Here is a 17,207-nt window from a genome sequence, read left to right on the forward strand (position 1 = left end):
AAAAATAAATTAAAAAAAGACAGACCTCTCACTAGATGACTATTCGTTTTTAAAAAGTGATCAGAGGTGTGCAGGCACCATTAGTACCCTGACGTATTGAACATCCAGTAATAACTGCCACCGAATTTGTACCACTGATTTCTCAGAAGGCACTCAAGACCAGACTGGAGTTTTTTGCAGGTTTCTTTTTGCAGGGTTTTGAGGTTTTTCTGAAGTCTAGGTCTCAGACTTCAAATACTAAGCTTGTGTTCATTAAAGCAATAAAAATGTTTAGGAAAAAAATAAAATCCACAACGGAGTTACATCTAAGGAAAAAACTAGGCCAGGATACAAAAAACTGTACCCCATTAAATGGCCAGGTTTGTTCTGCAACTTCTAAATGTAAAAAAGTATTTGGGGAAGAAATCTTAATGAGCCACTGTCTCATATGCTGCTGTTTCTGTTTAATGGAATACTCAGAAACAATTCTTGCTTTCAGTGCACCAGAGTGTTTTGATAACTACAATACACTCCATACAGCTGTACAAAGGCTTAATTAGTCAGGAAAAGGAGCGGCTGATTCTCATTTCCAGAAGATCCTTAAGATTAAAAGTACAGATAGCACCACATTTTATTTCGTGTCTCTGACTACTTAGCTTTTTCATGACTGTTTCACAAAAGAGAATTCTCTGCTAAGAAATTTTTCTGTCAATAACTAGTAACTAACAGAATAAAAATCCACAACAAGTTTATCTTCCCCAGGAAGCATGCAATCTAAGTATGTGTCTACTTTCTTTGGAGAAATTCTCTGCCTCAGCACCCAGATTTAAAGTCCTTTCTCTTTTCCTAATGATTCAACGCAGTCTTTTCACAACTGCCATCTCGAGAAAAAAAAAAAAAAAAAGAGCTGAGCACACAAAGGATCATAATCTGGGGGGAGAAAAGTACATATGTAATAACAAATAGCTGTACAACATGCAACAACCGTAAAATTATCAAGTGTCTCAGATCAAAAAACTGCAAAGCTGTATCACAAAACCAGACCTCAGGCTCTTAAAATGAAAGTGCTTGTTCAATTGTGACTGACAGGCTCACAATCAAGAGTTCATATCTCTTATAAAACAATTATTTGGCCACATGCAGTTTATATTATATTAAGCAGGGAAGGAAGCAGGGAAGGAGCTTTCGGCATTGAAATCTAGTTATTAATTTCTCATTATTTGTAAGAATAAAATAGGGTTCTGATTCAAATCTAGAGAAAGAGGCCCTGACAAGGTAGCTTGCCATCTGTGCCTTTAGTTTTCTTAAAAGCCCATTTGGATGTATGAAATAATAGGAAATGCTTTTTCTCCAAATACAGTTTCCAGGGGTTGCTTCCTGCCATTCCTCTTATTTTAAGTAATCCTATTATCATCAAAAGCAAGATGTTTAATAAGTGCAAACAACATCTAAGGTCATGGTCGTGTACTTATCTGTAGCAAAAAAACATAAGCCCAGGCAAAGTGCCCATCTCCCACTGGCAATCTGTTGGATTAGATGTTTGACTCCTCTTTGCGCTTTTTAATCTCTCTCCCACCACCTTCTAACAGAAGATTGCACTAGCTCCTTTGCTTCAAACACCAGCTCAGTATTTTAAGGGCACATGTACTTCTACTACAAAGAGCAGCAAGCAAGAACATTTGCTCTCCAGACAATACCATTTCCTTAAATAAGTGCCATAAACTCTAGTTATGAACACATGAAGGTCTGACCCATAAATGAAAATCACTATTGTCCTCAGGTGCTCTCTGTAATCTCTGTTTCCACCTAAATATAACAAAAAACTTCAGAGGAAACCCTCCAAATACAGTCCCTGACTACCAAAAGAAGAGGTCTCCTTATATACAGAGGAGCAGTAAGTGAAGAGTGAACTCTCCTCTGCCTTAGCAGATACAAATCCAAATAGTAACAATAATGGCTACATTGGGAAATTTGACACTGCTCCACCCCAGCCTTGTTTCAAGCCAACCTAGAATGACACAAACAGCTCTGGGTGCCACTATTACCACAGCAGGCAAACATGGAGAGCTCATCCTCATGCAACACCAGCACCAATGTGTATCAAACATGCAATCTAACAAAACATATCCACTAACTGTTGTTAGTAATGAAGGATGCCATGTGCACCTCCTAAACAAGGCTTAAGGCTTGGTGCTACCCTGGTGGCAGTCATGGATGCATGTCATTCAGCAGCTTTAAAAACAACAGGACGTGGATCCCACTTCCAGAACCATCTGCCAGGCCAGATCCTTCCCAACCTTTCTAATGCATTCATTACATGGTGGGTAACATAATATATACTAACATTTTTCCCAAGCAGTTAGGCTCCATAAATATGCTGCAACTCTAATAACCACCTGCAAGCTAGAAAATAGGTTTCCTGTGTCCAAGCAGAAAGAAGTCATGTTTGCACAACCAAAGTCCCCATGAAGGACTGAAACAGGCACAATGGTTTAGTAGCTATAGGCAGAGAATAACAATTGTATCCAAGAGCTAAGAAGAAGCTTACTAAACCCACTAGAGCTCCACTAACAAATACTCAAGTTATCAGCCATGATCACCTTTGTAGGAAGACCCTGCCCTCCACATGGAGGACAGCAAGCCTTTCTCTTACCAATTACAGCTGTTCCTGAAGACAGGAGATCCTGAATGTCTCCCTGTAAACTGGGAAAAACTGGGAGAAGAAACCCCCCAAAAAGCCCAAACCACAGAACTGAAATCCCAAAAAAAAAGCTGTTGGAATTAACACTCAAACCAGTGCAATGGGAGGACTATTTTATTTTGATGTGAATTTCAAAGCTGTGTTACTATTAGCTAGTGTTTACCCTGTGGTTAATAACACATCATGCAATGTACCACTACCAAAAAGAAATGAGCATAGAATCTCTATAACATATGCTACCTCTATAAGCAATATTAAGACAGATGAAGATGCAATAAATTTTGTGTTTGCAGAGAACAGCTTCATTATCCCATGAAAACATGAACATTCTATTGCTTACTAAAAAGAGCCATAGATAATTTTGTCTGCTGCTCTGACAAGCAAAATGATCTTCAGACCTCATGGATATTTATTAATCTGGCTCTGAGGGTTCTCGCAGCTTAGCAAGTACACATCTGCTGATCACACATACTCAGTCTGGAGAAAAGGCATAAGTAAAACACAGTTGCTGAAATCTCATTAAATAGTTTTAAAGTAATGCATTCTAATGTCACATTTGCAATAGGCTCCAAGCTTGCAAGAAGGGAGGTACTACAGATCTGTAGTATCTGTATCTCAAGAAGTTACTGCATGAAACAATAAGGTAAACTCTCAGATGGGGTTGAAAGAATCCAAATTCCAGATCCTGTGTGACAAGAGACACCCTGGTGCTTCACAGTAGTCTGTAAGCTCTTCTCTTGGAGTGTCCACAGGCTGCATGGGTGAAAAAAGTCAGTGCCCTTTGCTTTTCTCATAATTCTTTCTAGAAATGTCCACATCTCACTCATCCAGCTGGTTGGAGCTTCTTGTCAAAATGGGCTGGATTAGTATAAACTGTTCATTTTCACCTTTCACCTTTCAATCAAGCAAGGCACATCCAGACAGCAGAGCCAGGAGTGATCCTCTCCACCTGCAGATCAGATGGAGCAGATCCCTCTCACAGGGGAGCAATAACAAGAATCTGTGAGCACCACAGAACAGCTGGATCTAGAGAAAGACATCAACCCACAGCGCCTGCTGTTGGATGTCATCCCAGACAAGGGTTTGTCACAGAGACCAAAATACCCTTATTGACAAGAAAGACGAAGATGCCTTTCCTCCTCAGCACACATGGTTTGCACAGCTTCATGGACACATAGATCAAAAAGGCAAAAGGCTGCAGTAATACTTTTAAAAGACCTGTTTAAAAAAAAACTGTAATAATTCAATGGCCAATGGTGATTTCTGAGAATCTCACTGGTGACTTCTAAACTTCAGAGACTTGCAGTACTGCCAGTATCAGTCTTTAAGTAGAAAGAAGTGTAAGAGCTGACATTTAACACAGCAAGAGTAAATTCTGAAGTGGAGATGAAGAACAACTGCATAGTATTATTATACTGTATATCAAGAGCTGTTATGGTCTGACACATGGCTAGGTTGTGGGGAGACACAACATTTAATATTACCTTCTGTGAAGATCTCCATGCACAGAAGTTCCCCAGTCACTGACATACAACAGCACTTTTTGATCCTATATGCAGACTAACGACTTCAGCTACGCTCTGAAAACACCACCTCCCTCTGGAAGCCTGCACGCTCTTTGCTGCAAACGCAGCAGGAACTTTATGAAGCAGCACGTGAAGTTCATGTTTACGTCAGGAGATCTTCAGAGACGCAGTCTGACCGCTGAAGGAACCACCTGAATCATCAGGCTTCCCCTTGTTTCTTTCAGCGACTGTTAGAAGAGGTGCCAATACCCATATGCGCGTCAGGACGGCACAAATCGTAAGCAGCACTAAGAAAACCATTAGCCAACCCGACTCAGGACACCCACCGGAATTAGGATTTAGGGCTTTAAACACCTTTTCTCCCCCCCCAGACAGCGGTTAAGCCCCGCACCGGGCACACGGACTCGCTCACACCGGAGGTGCGCCGGCTTCCCCGCGCCGCGCCAGGACCCGCCTCACCCCCACCGCCCGCGGCACTGGAGGGGCGTATCGAATACTCCCGTCCGGCACGGCGCCAGGACCTCTCCGCCTCGTCCATCCCCGTTCGCAGCCAGGCTCCAACGGCCGCCACGGGCTCGCGGCTCTGCGACCGCTGGAAGGAGCTGGGCGGGGGAGGACGGACACGACAACCGTTAGGAACGGCGCGCGCGGCCGGCCGGGGGGAGAGGGCGCCGCTGAGGGGGCGTCTCGCCCCCGCCGCCTCACCTGGAGACGCAGTTCTCCAGCACGGAGCTCTTGCCGGCGCTCTGCCCGCCCACCACTGCGATCTGCGGCAAGTCCAGCAGGCAGTTCTGGCCCAGCGCCGCGAAGGCGTCCTGCAGCCGGTTGACAAGCGGGATAAGCCCCTCCATCCCGCCTCTCCGCCTCTCCGCCGCTGACAGGTAACGGGCTGCGCACTGCGCATGCGTGTCATCGGGGAGATGGGGGCGGGGCCTCGGCGGGAGGGCCACGCCCTCGCCCGGTGCTGGTCGGTGAAGCTGACAGCCGGACCAGCTGTGGTAGGGTCCCCTTTGCCCTCCCTGCTGCCCCGCAGCGGCAGAGCCTCCTCCCGCCGGTCACCATCCAGGGAGCATTCCCGGGGTCCCCCCGGCAGCCTGGAGCCGCCGGTCACCCGCTGTCCTCTCGAGCGGCTGGGTGCGCTCCTCCCCTCATGTGGACAAGCTAGCCTCGGTGCTGAGACTCTTGGGCGCAAGGACCACTGTCCACCCAGGTCCACGTACCGACCAGAAACCGCCACGCTGCTCCTCTCCCCCAAAGCCTCGACCCTAGCCACTCATCCTATAGTGGGCACAGGGCCATGCCCGGTTGTGCCATCCACCAGCACCCAGTGGAGGTTTGCTTGTGTTCTTCGGGTACGAGTTTGGCACCAAACTAGGAACAGAGCCAAACCAGGAGCTCACAGAGGAGCTGGGTCCCACCCACCAGCATGGGACCTGGCAGACAGCTGGCTTCAGCACTTCCCAATCTGCTGAGCAGGATATTTTGGAGCAGTCCCAGCGGCTGAATTCTTCTCGGCTCCCACCCACGATGGGAACAGAAGCAGGGGAACCATGATCCATCCCCACAGCACACGAGGGGCGCTGGCAAGCAGCACCAATGTTCATCCATGGGCAGGAGCATGGCCAGTGTCAGACACGTGCTCACCAGAACCATGCCAGGACAGGCCTGAGAAGCCAGGTCCAGCAGAGCCGGTAGCAGGTGGATAGTTCAGGAACAGGCTGGAAAGCGATAACAGGATCTGAGCCACATCACTGCAGTGGGTTCAATTAAAAGTGCATACTGAGGCTGGGCTAAAAGCACAGGCGAACAACAGAGACTAGATTTGTCTGTGATTACTGGCAGCAGTCACAACACAAAAATGTCCAAAACAGAGGCTTTAGAGTCCTGCAGTGATAAAAGTTACCCTCTATATTAAACCAGACACCAGCCTTGCTCAGCATGTAACAAAACAAAAGAGAACTGCGAACATCCCACAGACTGACATACACTGACGATCTGGAGGATTATCAAAACTTCTTGGCCAGAACCCCCAATAAGTGTAAAAAACTACTCTTCACAACTGAATGACTTCTAACCCTGGAAACAAATGAACAGTTTCATTTAGCTCTGGATGAGAAGTTTCTAATTGGCATAATGCAGGAGCCTCACAGAGTGGCAGTCACTTTGCTACTGAGGTTAGATGGACTCCCCAGCACCACAGCCTCTGGGAAAAGCCTCGCAATGATCTCTATCTAGAGACGGCCTGGGGCTTATTGACATTATTATGCCAATTAGCCGCATGATTATTTTTTCCACACTCCTAAGTGAGCAGGCTATTACAGGAGGCACTACACTAGCTGCCTGGTCTTTCTCCAGTTCATGGGTTTCTACAGAGGCTGGAAGCTGGGAAGAATAGTATTATGCTCTTGCCAAATCCATCCCCTGTGACCAGTGGAGCACTTTGTGCTGCCCCAGTGAGATAAATAAGATCAGCAGAAGAGCAGCCAGCAGTAGCATTGCTTCTCCACAAGAGACAAATGAAGATTTAAAAAGGCACAATGCCTCGGGAGCAATGCTATGCACACCTGCAAATTGATAACCCCAGGAACTGTTCTGTCCATTAGGTCTTAAAATTATGTCTTTCTTTGCCTCAGTAATTAAGAAAAAAAATATTTAAAACATCTATAAGTATATGATTAGGAAAAGTTTGAGTTACTCCCCCAAGTCTGGGAAGTTTCCAAACTAAACAGTTTTGTCTGTGGAAGCTGAGTTAAAGCTGCTTAGAGACAACACTTCCCCTACAACTCCATCACTTACAAAATCCACTCCCCAGAAAAAAACGCCACAAGCAGCCAAGTATAGAAAAAGCACAAACATTTTCATTATGCATGCCAATGTTATCAAGACGGTGCTCATTTTTCCAACAATTTCAAGACAGCAGTGAAGAAAAGAGGAAGGGCACCTGAACAAACCCTCAGGTCTCTGATTTTTCTATCTTCACCAGACAGCTTGTTCCAAACCCCATGCAGAGCCCAGCCTGGCTTTCCAAATTTGCTGAGATTCAGAGTGAATAAATTAAAAGGAATTGTACTAGCAGAGACCATTGCAAAGCTTCTTGCAATAACCTGAATAACCCTGGAAAAAAAGACCCAAACCAGCATCAGAGGGCCATGCAGATAAACTCTTTTTCTGTGGAGCACCAGGTACAGTTCGCAGGAACACAGAGCTGCATTTCTCACTAGTTAGCACCTAAACATGCTGCTTTTACCCTGAACTCAGTTTTGCCCCATGATATTTATCATTTCCTTTTGTCACATGCCAGGCTTGGCAAGGAGAAACGACCTTCCCCAACCGCAACTCCCCAGCACAGAGGGAAGGGTGCCCTGCTCCCCAGGGTGGCAGGCCAGCCCCACGAGCACCGCTGCCCCTACCAGTGTAGTATGTTCACTTCCATATGTCACCACTTCCTGCACAGCTTGCCAAGGACCCTTAGCCTTGCTAAAGCTTCCAGTGCAATTCAGATCAAGCCTACAGACAGCAAGTTTGTTCTTCCCTGATTTCCAGAAAAATATATGGCAAAAATAGTCTGGCTTCAGAGTACAGCTGTAGCATTTGAGCCACAAACTCATATCCACAGACACTTGCTCCTAACCAGGCAGTGTAATGTTAAAACTGAAGACATTTGGATCAGATCCCCAGGCTGCCTTATAAACACACACCAGTGCAATTCATTTAATGAAAAATAGGTTATATATAAACTACCAGTGTGAAGCTTTGCAGACATCTGCAGTGAAGAGCCAGGCCTGCTCCCCTGCCACAAGAGCCCGCAGGACCCCAGGGAAAGCAGAGCACCAATGAGGCTGCATCCTCCCCCCAGGTAGTATTTAGAAGAGGCAGGCTCCTTCATGCATAATATTCTCTCCAGGGACTTTCCTCGCCTCCTTCTTGCTTCAGATACAGACCCAGAGTCTTGCAGAGCTGTTCAGGCTGCTGAAGGGCAAAAGCATGAGATGTGGGCAAGGAGCCCCATGCATAGGAGACCTCCCAGGGTCTCAGCAGCACCTGGCTCTGTAGTGCTGGCATGAAGGTCCCAGTCTGCATTATGCCTGTATACTAGGAAGAGAGGTCAGACCTTGAAGCTGCAAAAGACACAAAGCCAGAAAAAGAAAGCCAGAGTGGCTGCAGCACTCCCCCTGTAAAGAGGAGGCTCTTTCTGCCTCTCCCTTGCAGCCTGTGGCAATTCTGACACTCAGATCACATGACCGTGACACCCCCATCCCTGTTCTATCTGGCATGGTGGCCTCTCCCCTGCCCTGTGATCTCCAGCTGCATCTTTTAGTTGCCTGCATCTAGTTGCAGGGCAGAAAACAGCCACCGTGCTGCACTGCAGCCTACAGAGGTGTTTCCCTGCAGTCCTGGGTACCCCATGAGAGAGCTGTACTCCCTTGCTGCAGCCTGGCAGCACGCCTGCTTCCTTGGTCACAAAGACAGGCAAGCCAAGTACTTCCCCGAGGGAACATTTCGTGCACAAAACATTTCCAGGCACTACCAGCCTCTGGGATGTGGCTGTTGCAGCCCTTGCTGTGCTGTGATCCTGCCACGACCAGCCAGTATCCTTGGCCAAGCCCATGCCAGAAGAGCTCTTCCCAGCTGGAGGGGATGAGCCTCAGAGCTCAGTCCCTGCACCTTTTACAACTGCAGAACCTCTCCCAACTGCTTGAAATATTTTTAACCAGTGCCAGTATGTCCCCATCCCCATCCACCATCTTCCTGAGAGTGCAGCCACTTCCAGTCCATCTGAAGAGCTGGGATCTGAGTTGTGATACCTGAAGAGTTATACCATATGGACTATATGTGTAGCACTCCACTACTGCCTGCCTCATAGTGTCTACCTTGCCAGCTGCCTGGCCAGTCACCCTGGGCTAAAGAGCTTCATGGCTGAGCACAACCAGCTGCATCCCTACACCCAAGATGACAAAACCCTGGGCTGACCCATTAACCCCAGTGCCTTGCCCACTGGAGCAGCAGCAGGACACAGATGTGATGCTCCAAGAGGGATTCAGGCTGGATCAAAAGCACCCCTAGCTGGCTGCAGCCTCAAGCCTTAGCCATGTGATGAGGTATGTGACCATCTCTTTTTGTGCTGGGAAATCCAGGAAGGAAAAAAGTCTACATCTCAAAGCCAGCGGAGGTTGCTAAGTGACAGCAGAGCTTGTTTCTATCCCACCACTTACAGCAAGCAAAGGAAGGAAGTGAGGAGTGAGGGATGTAAACATGAGTATACTGCCAAAACACTCAACAGAGACACAGTTGCCAAACATATACACTAGCTGCATGTTTTGGCTGCCAAGAGAGAAATATTTACTATACATCAGTTATTCCAGCCTTGGACAACTCTACCTGCAGAGTATTTCAGATACTTGCACTACTCATGAATTTCTAATTTTCCAGCTGAAATGTATTTCCAGACCAAACTTGTAGGGCTGTCAGTAGCTGCAAGGACAGCTGCAGTGAACTGAGATTTTATCCTTTCGTTGTTTCAAATAGATGGCTTTTGTTTTGTCACCAGGATGTGGCCTTATGCAGCAATTAGCAAGCACAACAGAAAGGCAGGATGGGACAAGGGAGGGATGAACGCAGCCTTTGTGTGAGTTCCTGGGGAGGAAAGGAGATGGTTTCGGTAAAATAAAGGGCACATACACAAACCTATGTTATTAGAATTGAGAATTGAAAACTAGGTTAAAAATAGACTAAATGCAACACTGCTGATCCAGTTGAGAAATTTTAGTGGGCCATTGATAAGCTGGATGGATAACACGTATCTTTCAGAAAAGTGCTTATTGCACATGAGCTTTAGGAAGTAAGTGCCATGGGGCAAGTAGACTTCCACGCAGCCCAGGCTCCAGCCTTGTCTTTCCCATTGACCAGTACTCACATGCTGCTCTGAACATACTACAGTGACAGGAGTGACTGGGAGGTGAAGCAACATACAGAGGGCACATGCCCACTCTGCCATCCTTTATCTGAGGCAGGGAGAAGGCCAGTCCTGCTCTCCAGAGCCTGGGAACCATCAAAAGTACTTACTTTAAAAAGCATCTGCTCCCTTTATGTAGAAACAGGCCAGCCCAGGGAGAAGTAGGGCACAGATTTGTCCCTCTGTGTGAAGGCAGGTAACATTGGAGAAATGATCTGAACAGAGAAGTTTCCAAAGTAGAATCTGGTGGCAAAACAAAATATAACCACCACAGTTGCTGATCAAAGGGATGTGCTCATTGCCATTGTGGCTGACATAGTGCCTCCTGGGCACAACCAACCCCACCTCGTGCATTTTCATGGTGGCCTTAATCCCCACCAGTTCAGAGGATGAGAAAACTTGGGGGTGCCTTGGGGAACTGCAAACCTTTGGTTCTCATGCGACCTCTCATTCAAGTTTTCCAAACCCAGTATTTCCCACAGGTGGAGGAGAGCTGGTTCCTGCTGAGGAAGAAGCTGATGAGTGTGCAGATCAAACATCCCAGTGGGACACGGTGCAGGACCTGCAAAGCTGGTGAGATGGCTCTGGCAGTGATGCCGAGATGAGGCTGCTGTTGCCTTTGTGGCAACAGCTAGGCCAGATCCCTCCCTGAGCTGCTTCTGGTATGTTGCTACCACTGTGGGATGTGGAAAGGTGGCTGGAAAGGGTTTGCTTTGGGAAGCAGCTGTCTGAAAGATGCTCTTGCTCAGGATGCCAAAGGCAGAAGAAAATACAGGGTGATGGTATTGGGTCAAAGCTTCATGGTGCCTAAGAAGGTTGTTACCTTGATGTCTACAAGCCAGCCACTTTGGTAACACATCTGACTCATTTTGGTACCTGCTGTTGTAAGGAAAAAAGAAGAGTCCCCCTCCCAAATAGCTTCTGATGAATGTGGGAGAGCCAGCAGGTCAGCTGCTCTGTAACCAGCCAGGATGCATGGCTCAGCTGTTAAGCTAAAACCTCACAATGAAAGACCAGGTTTTGAAACTCTAGGGAATAAAATAAGCCACCTGGACAGAAATGGGATGCTGAAACCAGGACAGGGGCCAGCAATGCACATCCTTTTAATCCTGTGAGAAGGCTGACCTGTGCCAGCTGGGGAAGCAGTTTGGTGTGCCCAGGGGCATGAAAAAGGGTTGGAAACTTAAGGGGCTACAGTTCACAGTAGCAATGGCTGAAGAGATACAGAAGAGGGGCAGGCACATAGCAGGGTCCAGTTTGGGGAAAAGCAGGGAATGAGCAGTGCGGTACAATGGTCAGCTGGCTGCCCTCGGAATGTGCCCGAGCGGTGGAGGTGACTGTACCTTTTCAGGGGTGCTGGACACTCCAGAAATAAGCCTAGCAAAGCACTAAGGGCCTTGAAGCAGCCCTGAGCACTTTTATTTTCACCACTCCCAGTGCACCCACACACATTAACAACCAGGCTTAGAGCTCTGAACAAACACCAGTGACCAGGGATGCTGGGGATGAGGCAAGGCAGCATCGGAAGGAAGGAGCTGTGCTGGAGGGGAACATTCAGATGAATATTTTTTCCCACAATGGAAAAACAACAGGGACAGACCCAAACCCACAGTCCTGCAGCACCTTTCTCTCCTCACCACCCCAACACTGCCCCGTGGGCCGCACAGTCTTCCATGGTCCTGGATCCCTTCACAGGGAGCGCCTCCCCGTGCCAGTAACATCCTTCAGATAGACCTAGGCCAGCACCAGCCCACTGGGGGCAGCAGTCCCGGCCATGGGCACCCCTCTGCTACGAGGCCACAGCACCCACGAGGCCACAGCACCCACGTGAGGACTCTTCCATTCAAGTGGCATCACAGCCCCTCTCAGAGGATCTTGACAGCCTGCAGCATGTCTGCCAGCACGTATGAGCTGTCCCAGGGGCGCCCGGGCTGCCGCAGAGCCCCCTCCAGCACCCGGGCACGTGCTCCCAGCTCTGTGAGGTCCTGCCGGCCCTCAGCGTTGAGCTGGCAGAACAGGATCTCATTGACCTCCCCTTCAATGTGCCGCACGTAGAGCAGTGGGAAGACCTCCCTGAGGGTGGCCAGGACTGACTCCTTCAGCTGGGCGTCACGGCACACCAAGTTGAGCATGAAGACTCCTGCAGCAGGATGAGAAGATTGGAGTTCAGACCAGTCTGTGTACACCACCCTGTTCCCCACCTCCCTGTGGGAATGCAGCTGAATTGGTGCCAGTCGGCTGCAGACATCTCCCCCATGGCAGCACAAGGAGTACTGCCATTCCCGCGGTGCCCTTGGCTCAGCTCCATGTTCTTGCCGCCACACTGGTTGTGGGTGGCCACAGGATCTGTTCCCAGGTACCGCCTGCACCATCTGACTTCCCCCAACCTTTCCTGGCCCCACAGGATCTCAGCCTGCCTGACCCAGCAGCATCACCCTGCTCCCTGCTGTCACAACACCCACTGAAACACCCGGATCCATGAGCTGCCAGCAGCGGGGGATGCCACACAGCAATCCTGAATGCAGCCACTATTCTCCAGGATGAGAAACGATGGCACAGTCCCATTATGCAAACTCCACACAGAACCGGGCAGCCTGGCTGCAGAGACATGGCCAGATCTCCCCTCTTACCTTCTGGCTTGAGGATGACTTTAACCTTCTGCAGAAAGTGCTTTTCCACAAAGGCTGGGGGCGGGCAGCTCATTCCCACCGTGAGGTCTTTGCTGTCCACATCAAACATGATGGCATCGTACTGGGCTGAGGCTGCAGAAGAGAGTGTAGAAACTTATTAGCCCATGGGACAGAGATAAGCTGTGCATGTTGGGAAGGCAATGAATGGGGTGGTCAAGACACTCCTGCCATGTTATGGCAACTTCTCTCCTTTGGAGTTTCCAAATGAAACCAAAGGCAGCAGCCCTCAACACTGGGGGAGGCAGCAAATCTAAGTCCCCTGCACATGTTGGCAATGACAGGCCTGTGAACTGCAGAGACCTGGCAAGGCTGCAGCTCATGACACATGGCAGAGGATAGGCAGGGATGGGGAAGCAGAGGGTGAAAATAGCTCCAGTCCCCAGCAGGTCACCCAAAAGGCTTGATGGGGTGTGAGGGATACTCCGCAATACAGTACCTTCAGCTGCCAGCTTGGCCACATAGTCCAGGCCATCAGAGACATGCACCTGCATCCGGTCACCCTGGGAGAAGCCGAACCAACGTGTGGCCACATCCAGCATGGAGGGGTCAATCTCCACCACAGCCACACAGGCCTGCGAGAAGTAGTCATGGATGAAGAGGGGCAGGCTGCCCCCTCCAAGCCCCACCACCAGCACTGCCAGGAGGGCTCCTGCCAATGGAGAGTGTACAGTGAGCCACCAGGATGGCAATATTCCCACAGCTCCTCCCACATGCCCACCCCCAGTCACTGTGGGAAGGGTGCATAGGTCACTTTGAACAGGAAAGCCTTTCCCCAAGCATCTGGGGCATGAGGACATATGGATGCCTGCCCCTGGCACGGCCTTGTCACCTGAAAGGGGTTCAGGGCCCCCCAGCAGGCAGAGCCCCGCAACCATGGCTTTGTGGTGCTCGCAGCACAGGTAGCTCTTGTCAATGGCTCCAGGTGTCTCAGCAAGGCTGGGCTTCTTCTTGTCCTTCCTCCGTTTCTTCTGGCCTGAATGACAGGAGGCATCAGCTTGTAAGGCATGGTGGAAGACAGGGGTAGCCACCCCCAACCCCTGTCCCCCCCACAAGGTAAGCAGCAGAGTGTAGAAGAGCTCCCCAGGCTGCTTCAGGACATGGCAGGAAGGTCTCAGAGGGACTTTTATCCTCCTTCTGTATCAATCTCACTCTCTGCCACCCCAAAAAGTCACCCTTGGCCCCTACCCCCTCCTACTTGCACCATATACCTGGGAGAGACGTGTGGGCCAGGAGCCGAGCCTCAGACTGGACCACGTTCCTGTTGCGGAGGAAGATGAGGCGACGGAAGTAGCAAGTGCCATCCCCCTTCACATCCTCCACAACATACTCCCCGCTCAGAGGGCTGGTGTCACAGTGCCGCACTGTCCGCACCCCAATGTCCCCTCCCACAGACAAAAAGGGCACCTGCAGAAAGAACAACGGACTAGTGTGAGGAAGGAAGGGCTACAGGAACAGACCCTGGCATTGCTGCTGTCCTAAATAGCAGGGACAAAGCAGACACAGTGTAGCAGCAGTGGGAATTACTATAGGCAGCCATAAGGAAGCTGGGGACACCAGCTGTCCTCCCATACACACACACTGTGGTACTTCTTGCAAGAGCTCAGGTTTGAGGAGTTGGGGCAGGAAGGAGACAGAATGGACAGGAGAAGTTAAAGCCAGGATTAAGAAAGCACTGAGTGTTTCAGGATGCCTGGTTTTCTTGGCATGCTGTTTTTTTGAGAGCAAGGAGTTCACACTGAATCCTTCTGTGCAGGCACCTCAAACCCCTGCCTACAAGCAAAGGCAGCCAGCTGGAGGGAAAACAGAGAAGAGCTGCACCTGGGCAGTCTCCTCCCCACCAAGGCAGAGGGCTCATGCACTTCAGCTTGGTCTCCCTTGGAAAAAGAGGGATTTGTTACTGGCAAAGAGCCAACCTGTCCCCAGTTTTGGGGAAGCCAAGTGAGGGGGGCCAGGCAGTAAGTCTCACCTGCTGCCGGGCAGGGAGGCCCGGAGGGGCCAGTTCCATCACCTTTCCTGATAGCTCCGACTGGATGCTGGCCATGCCCTCGTAGTGCTGTTCCCTGTGCAGGGCCACTGTGACCAGGCGCCCAAAGCCAGCACTGGTGGCAAGCTGCCTCCGCCCTTCCTCTGTCCCAAAGAGCCACTCCGTTTCTCTGCCCTGTGGGACTGCAGAAGGGGCTGCCATCAGCCTGCGCCAGTTCCATAGTGACCACCCCAGCTTCTGAGAGAGGAGCCACAGCGAATGGCAAGACATCATGAAGGGGTAATGCTGCATGCCTAGAGCTGTGCTCTGCAACCATTAAAAGAGCAGGGACCCCCACCATTTTGTGCAGGTTCACGCAGGAGGCTGGAAAAGCTATGTCTCCTAAGAAGGGGGTGTCCAACAGCCTCATGACCTGTCTCCAGGCTGTGCTAACCCCAGCTTTGCAGGCGCATCAGGAGGAGAGTGCTGATGGCAGAACCTGATGTGCCTCCAGGAGATTCAAGCACAGAAGCAAAGCACAGCCCCAAGCAGCCTGGCCCTGGCATGTCAGAATGCCCACACACAGCTCAAAGAGGCTTTTTTGTCTGCATCTGCTGTGGATTTATGCAGCGATGTGCTATGGTGGCGGTCACCAGGATCAAGGCAGAAATCACCACCTTGGAGGCAGGGCAGGCAGCATCCCTCTACTGCCAGATGGGCATCTACTCAGACAGCAAGCTCTATGCCAGATCTCTGCCTGCACTACCAGGCAAACACATGTCCCACCATGAAGCCAAGACTAAACATCAACCAAACCCTGAATAGCCATGTTATTTCCTTCTCCAGCCCCAGTTTCAGCAGGGCCAGGATCACTGGCCATTTTGCAGCTCCTGGTCAGAGCACTGTCTCATTGCAGACAGGACAAGCTGTACTCACTGATGAAGATGGCGAAGGAATTGTCCTGGGAAGGTTTCACTGAGGAGCTGTCAACCACATGCAGCGTGTAGCGAGGCCTCCCACTCTCTCTGTCACACAGATCCAAGGAAACCTGCTCCTTGCAAGGTGTTTTGCTCAGCTGGCTGCAGAGCAGGGCATAATGCTGCCTGTCCTTCACTGCTGCCACCAGCTGCTCCACACTCTCCATCCGCATTGGCTTGTCCTGCTCCTCAGGGCAGATCTCCAGGATCTGTGGTGCCGAGCCAGTGGCCTTCCTGAACTTCGTCATGACGTAGATGAAGACTGGTAGGACAAACTGCTGCTTGTCCCCACTGTCAGCCACCTGATGGACACGCACAACCCAGCCTTCCTGGGAGAAGTATTCCACTGCTTTCTTCAGCACATGGGCTTGAGCCAAGGAAACACAGAGGTAGCGCCCTCCTACCTGCAAGACCCGGCTGATCTCACCAAACATCTTATCCACCTTATCTAGAGTGGCCTCCTCTTCATCGGTGAGGACAGCATCCAGCGTGCCTTTGTCCAGGACCACGTGAAAGTGAGCATCAGGGAAGTTCATCTGAAGCACATCCATCAACAGATAGCTCATCTTCGGCCTCTTGCTCCTGCTCCGCTCTTGCATCTGATGGATCACTGCATTGTTGATGTCGATGTTCACAATGTCCTCGCATATCCCCACATCGTACATCTGCTCACTCAGCTCCGAGTTCCCGCAGCCCACCACCAAAACCTGGGGAGCAGCACAAGAGCAGCGTGATCGTGAAAACGCCCTGGAAATGTGCCCCAAAGCATTTTACAAGCAAGTATCAGCCACGGCCGCGAGCCCTCTGTGAGAACTACACCTGCAAATCCGTTCTCTGGGGCCCTAAGATAACGTTTCCAACCCTAACAATCCTGTGATTTCCATATAGAAAAGTCACACAGGGACACAAGCGACGGACCTGCTGCATCTCGGCTGGGGACGATTTGCGTGTTTTAACCGCCTGAGCTCCCCATGCCAGGAAGTTTAAGCCGGGTCACGGCCCCGGAGAACTCGCCACGCAAGAGGGGTCCGGACGGGGGAAGGCTCGGCCCGGGGACACCACCGGACAGGGCTCACCTTATCGCGTGGCCGGACATACTTGCGCAGGAGGGGGCAGAGCTCGGGGAAGGCCCCGTACCACTCGAAGGGGCGCTGCCCGCGCTGCTGGAAGAACCGATCCCAGTACCGGGCAGAGCCGAACTCCCCGGGGCTGCGGGGCAGCAGCTCCATGGCCGGCCTGGCTCAGCGCCGGCGCCGCAGCCGCTCCCGGCGCACGTGTCCCTTCGCCCGCCGCGCTGCGCGTGACGCCATCCGAGTGCGCAACGCGCCCATTGGACACAGCAGACGATTGGCTGCGTGTCCCGTGCCCCCCCCCCCCCCCCCCCCCCAAGTGAGAGCAGCCCGGGTTCACCGCCCCCA

General features: G+C 50.6%; 2 protein-coding genes across 7 annotated transcripts in view; both read right to left on the reverse strand.

The window, feature by feature from the left end:
* The window catches only part of DNM3 (dynamin 3), a 180,095-nt gene extending 175,023 nt beyond the window's left edge, over nt 1–5,072 (reverse strand). For 5 of the 6 annotated variants that reach the window (XM_034063553.1, XM_034063551.1, XM_034063554.1 and 2 more), the window contains exon 1: nt 4,912–5,057. In XM_034063553.1, the coding sequence (XP_033919444.1) occupies nt 4,912–5,057 (146 nt within the window). Of the gene's footprint in view, nt 1–4,911 lie in introns of all 6 variants that reach the window. The other variant, XM_031047273.2, reaches the window with a different exon arrangement.
* A 6,459-nt stretch (nt 5,073–11,531) lies between these two features.
* Nucleotides 11,532–17,066, reverse strand: METTL13 (methyltransferase 13, eEF1A N-terminus and K55). The gene is made up of 8 exons (XM_031047274.1): nt 16,866–17,066; nt 15,749–16,496; nt 14,816–15,015; nt 14,058–14,253; nt 13,679–13,822; nt 13,286–13,498; nt 12,790–12,921; nt 11,532–12,299 (listed from the first exon to the last, which is right to left on the reverse strand). The coding sequence occupies exons 1-8, from the start codon at nt 17,016–17,018 to the stop codon at nt 12,025–12,027; spliced, it is 2,061 nt and encodes a 686-aa protein (XP_030903134.1). The 5' UTR covers nt 17,019–17,066; the 3' UTR covers nt 11,532–12,024.
* Between the last annotated feature and the right edge of the window lie 141 nt (nt 17,067–17,207).

The sequence above is a fragment of the Melopsittacus undulatus genome, chromosome 6 (genome assembly GCF_012275295.1).
Source record: "Melopsittacus undulatus isolate bMelUnd1 chromosome 6, bMelUnd1.mat.Z, whole genome shotgun sequence".
In the NCBI taxonomy this organism is placed as follows: Eukaryota; Metazoa; Chordata; class Aves; order Psittaciformes; family Psittaculidae; genus Melopsittacus; species Melopsittacus undulatus.

Excerpts from the sequence above, each read along its gene's own strand:
- METTL13 (XM_031047274.1), bottom strand. The coding sequence starts at position 17,018 with ATGGAGCTGCTGCCCCGCAGCCCCGGGGAGTTCGGCTCTGCCCGGTAC. Across the intron at positions 16,497-16,865 it reads ATGTCCGGCCACGCGATAAG|GTTTTGGTGGTGGGCTGCGG; the intron begins GTGAGCCCTGTC and ends GCTGCTCCCCAG. Across the intron at positions 14,254-14,815 it reads GCCTCCCTGCCCGGCAGCAG|GTGCCCTTTTTGTCTGTGGG; the intron begins GTGAGACTTACT and ends TTCTTTCTGCAG.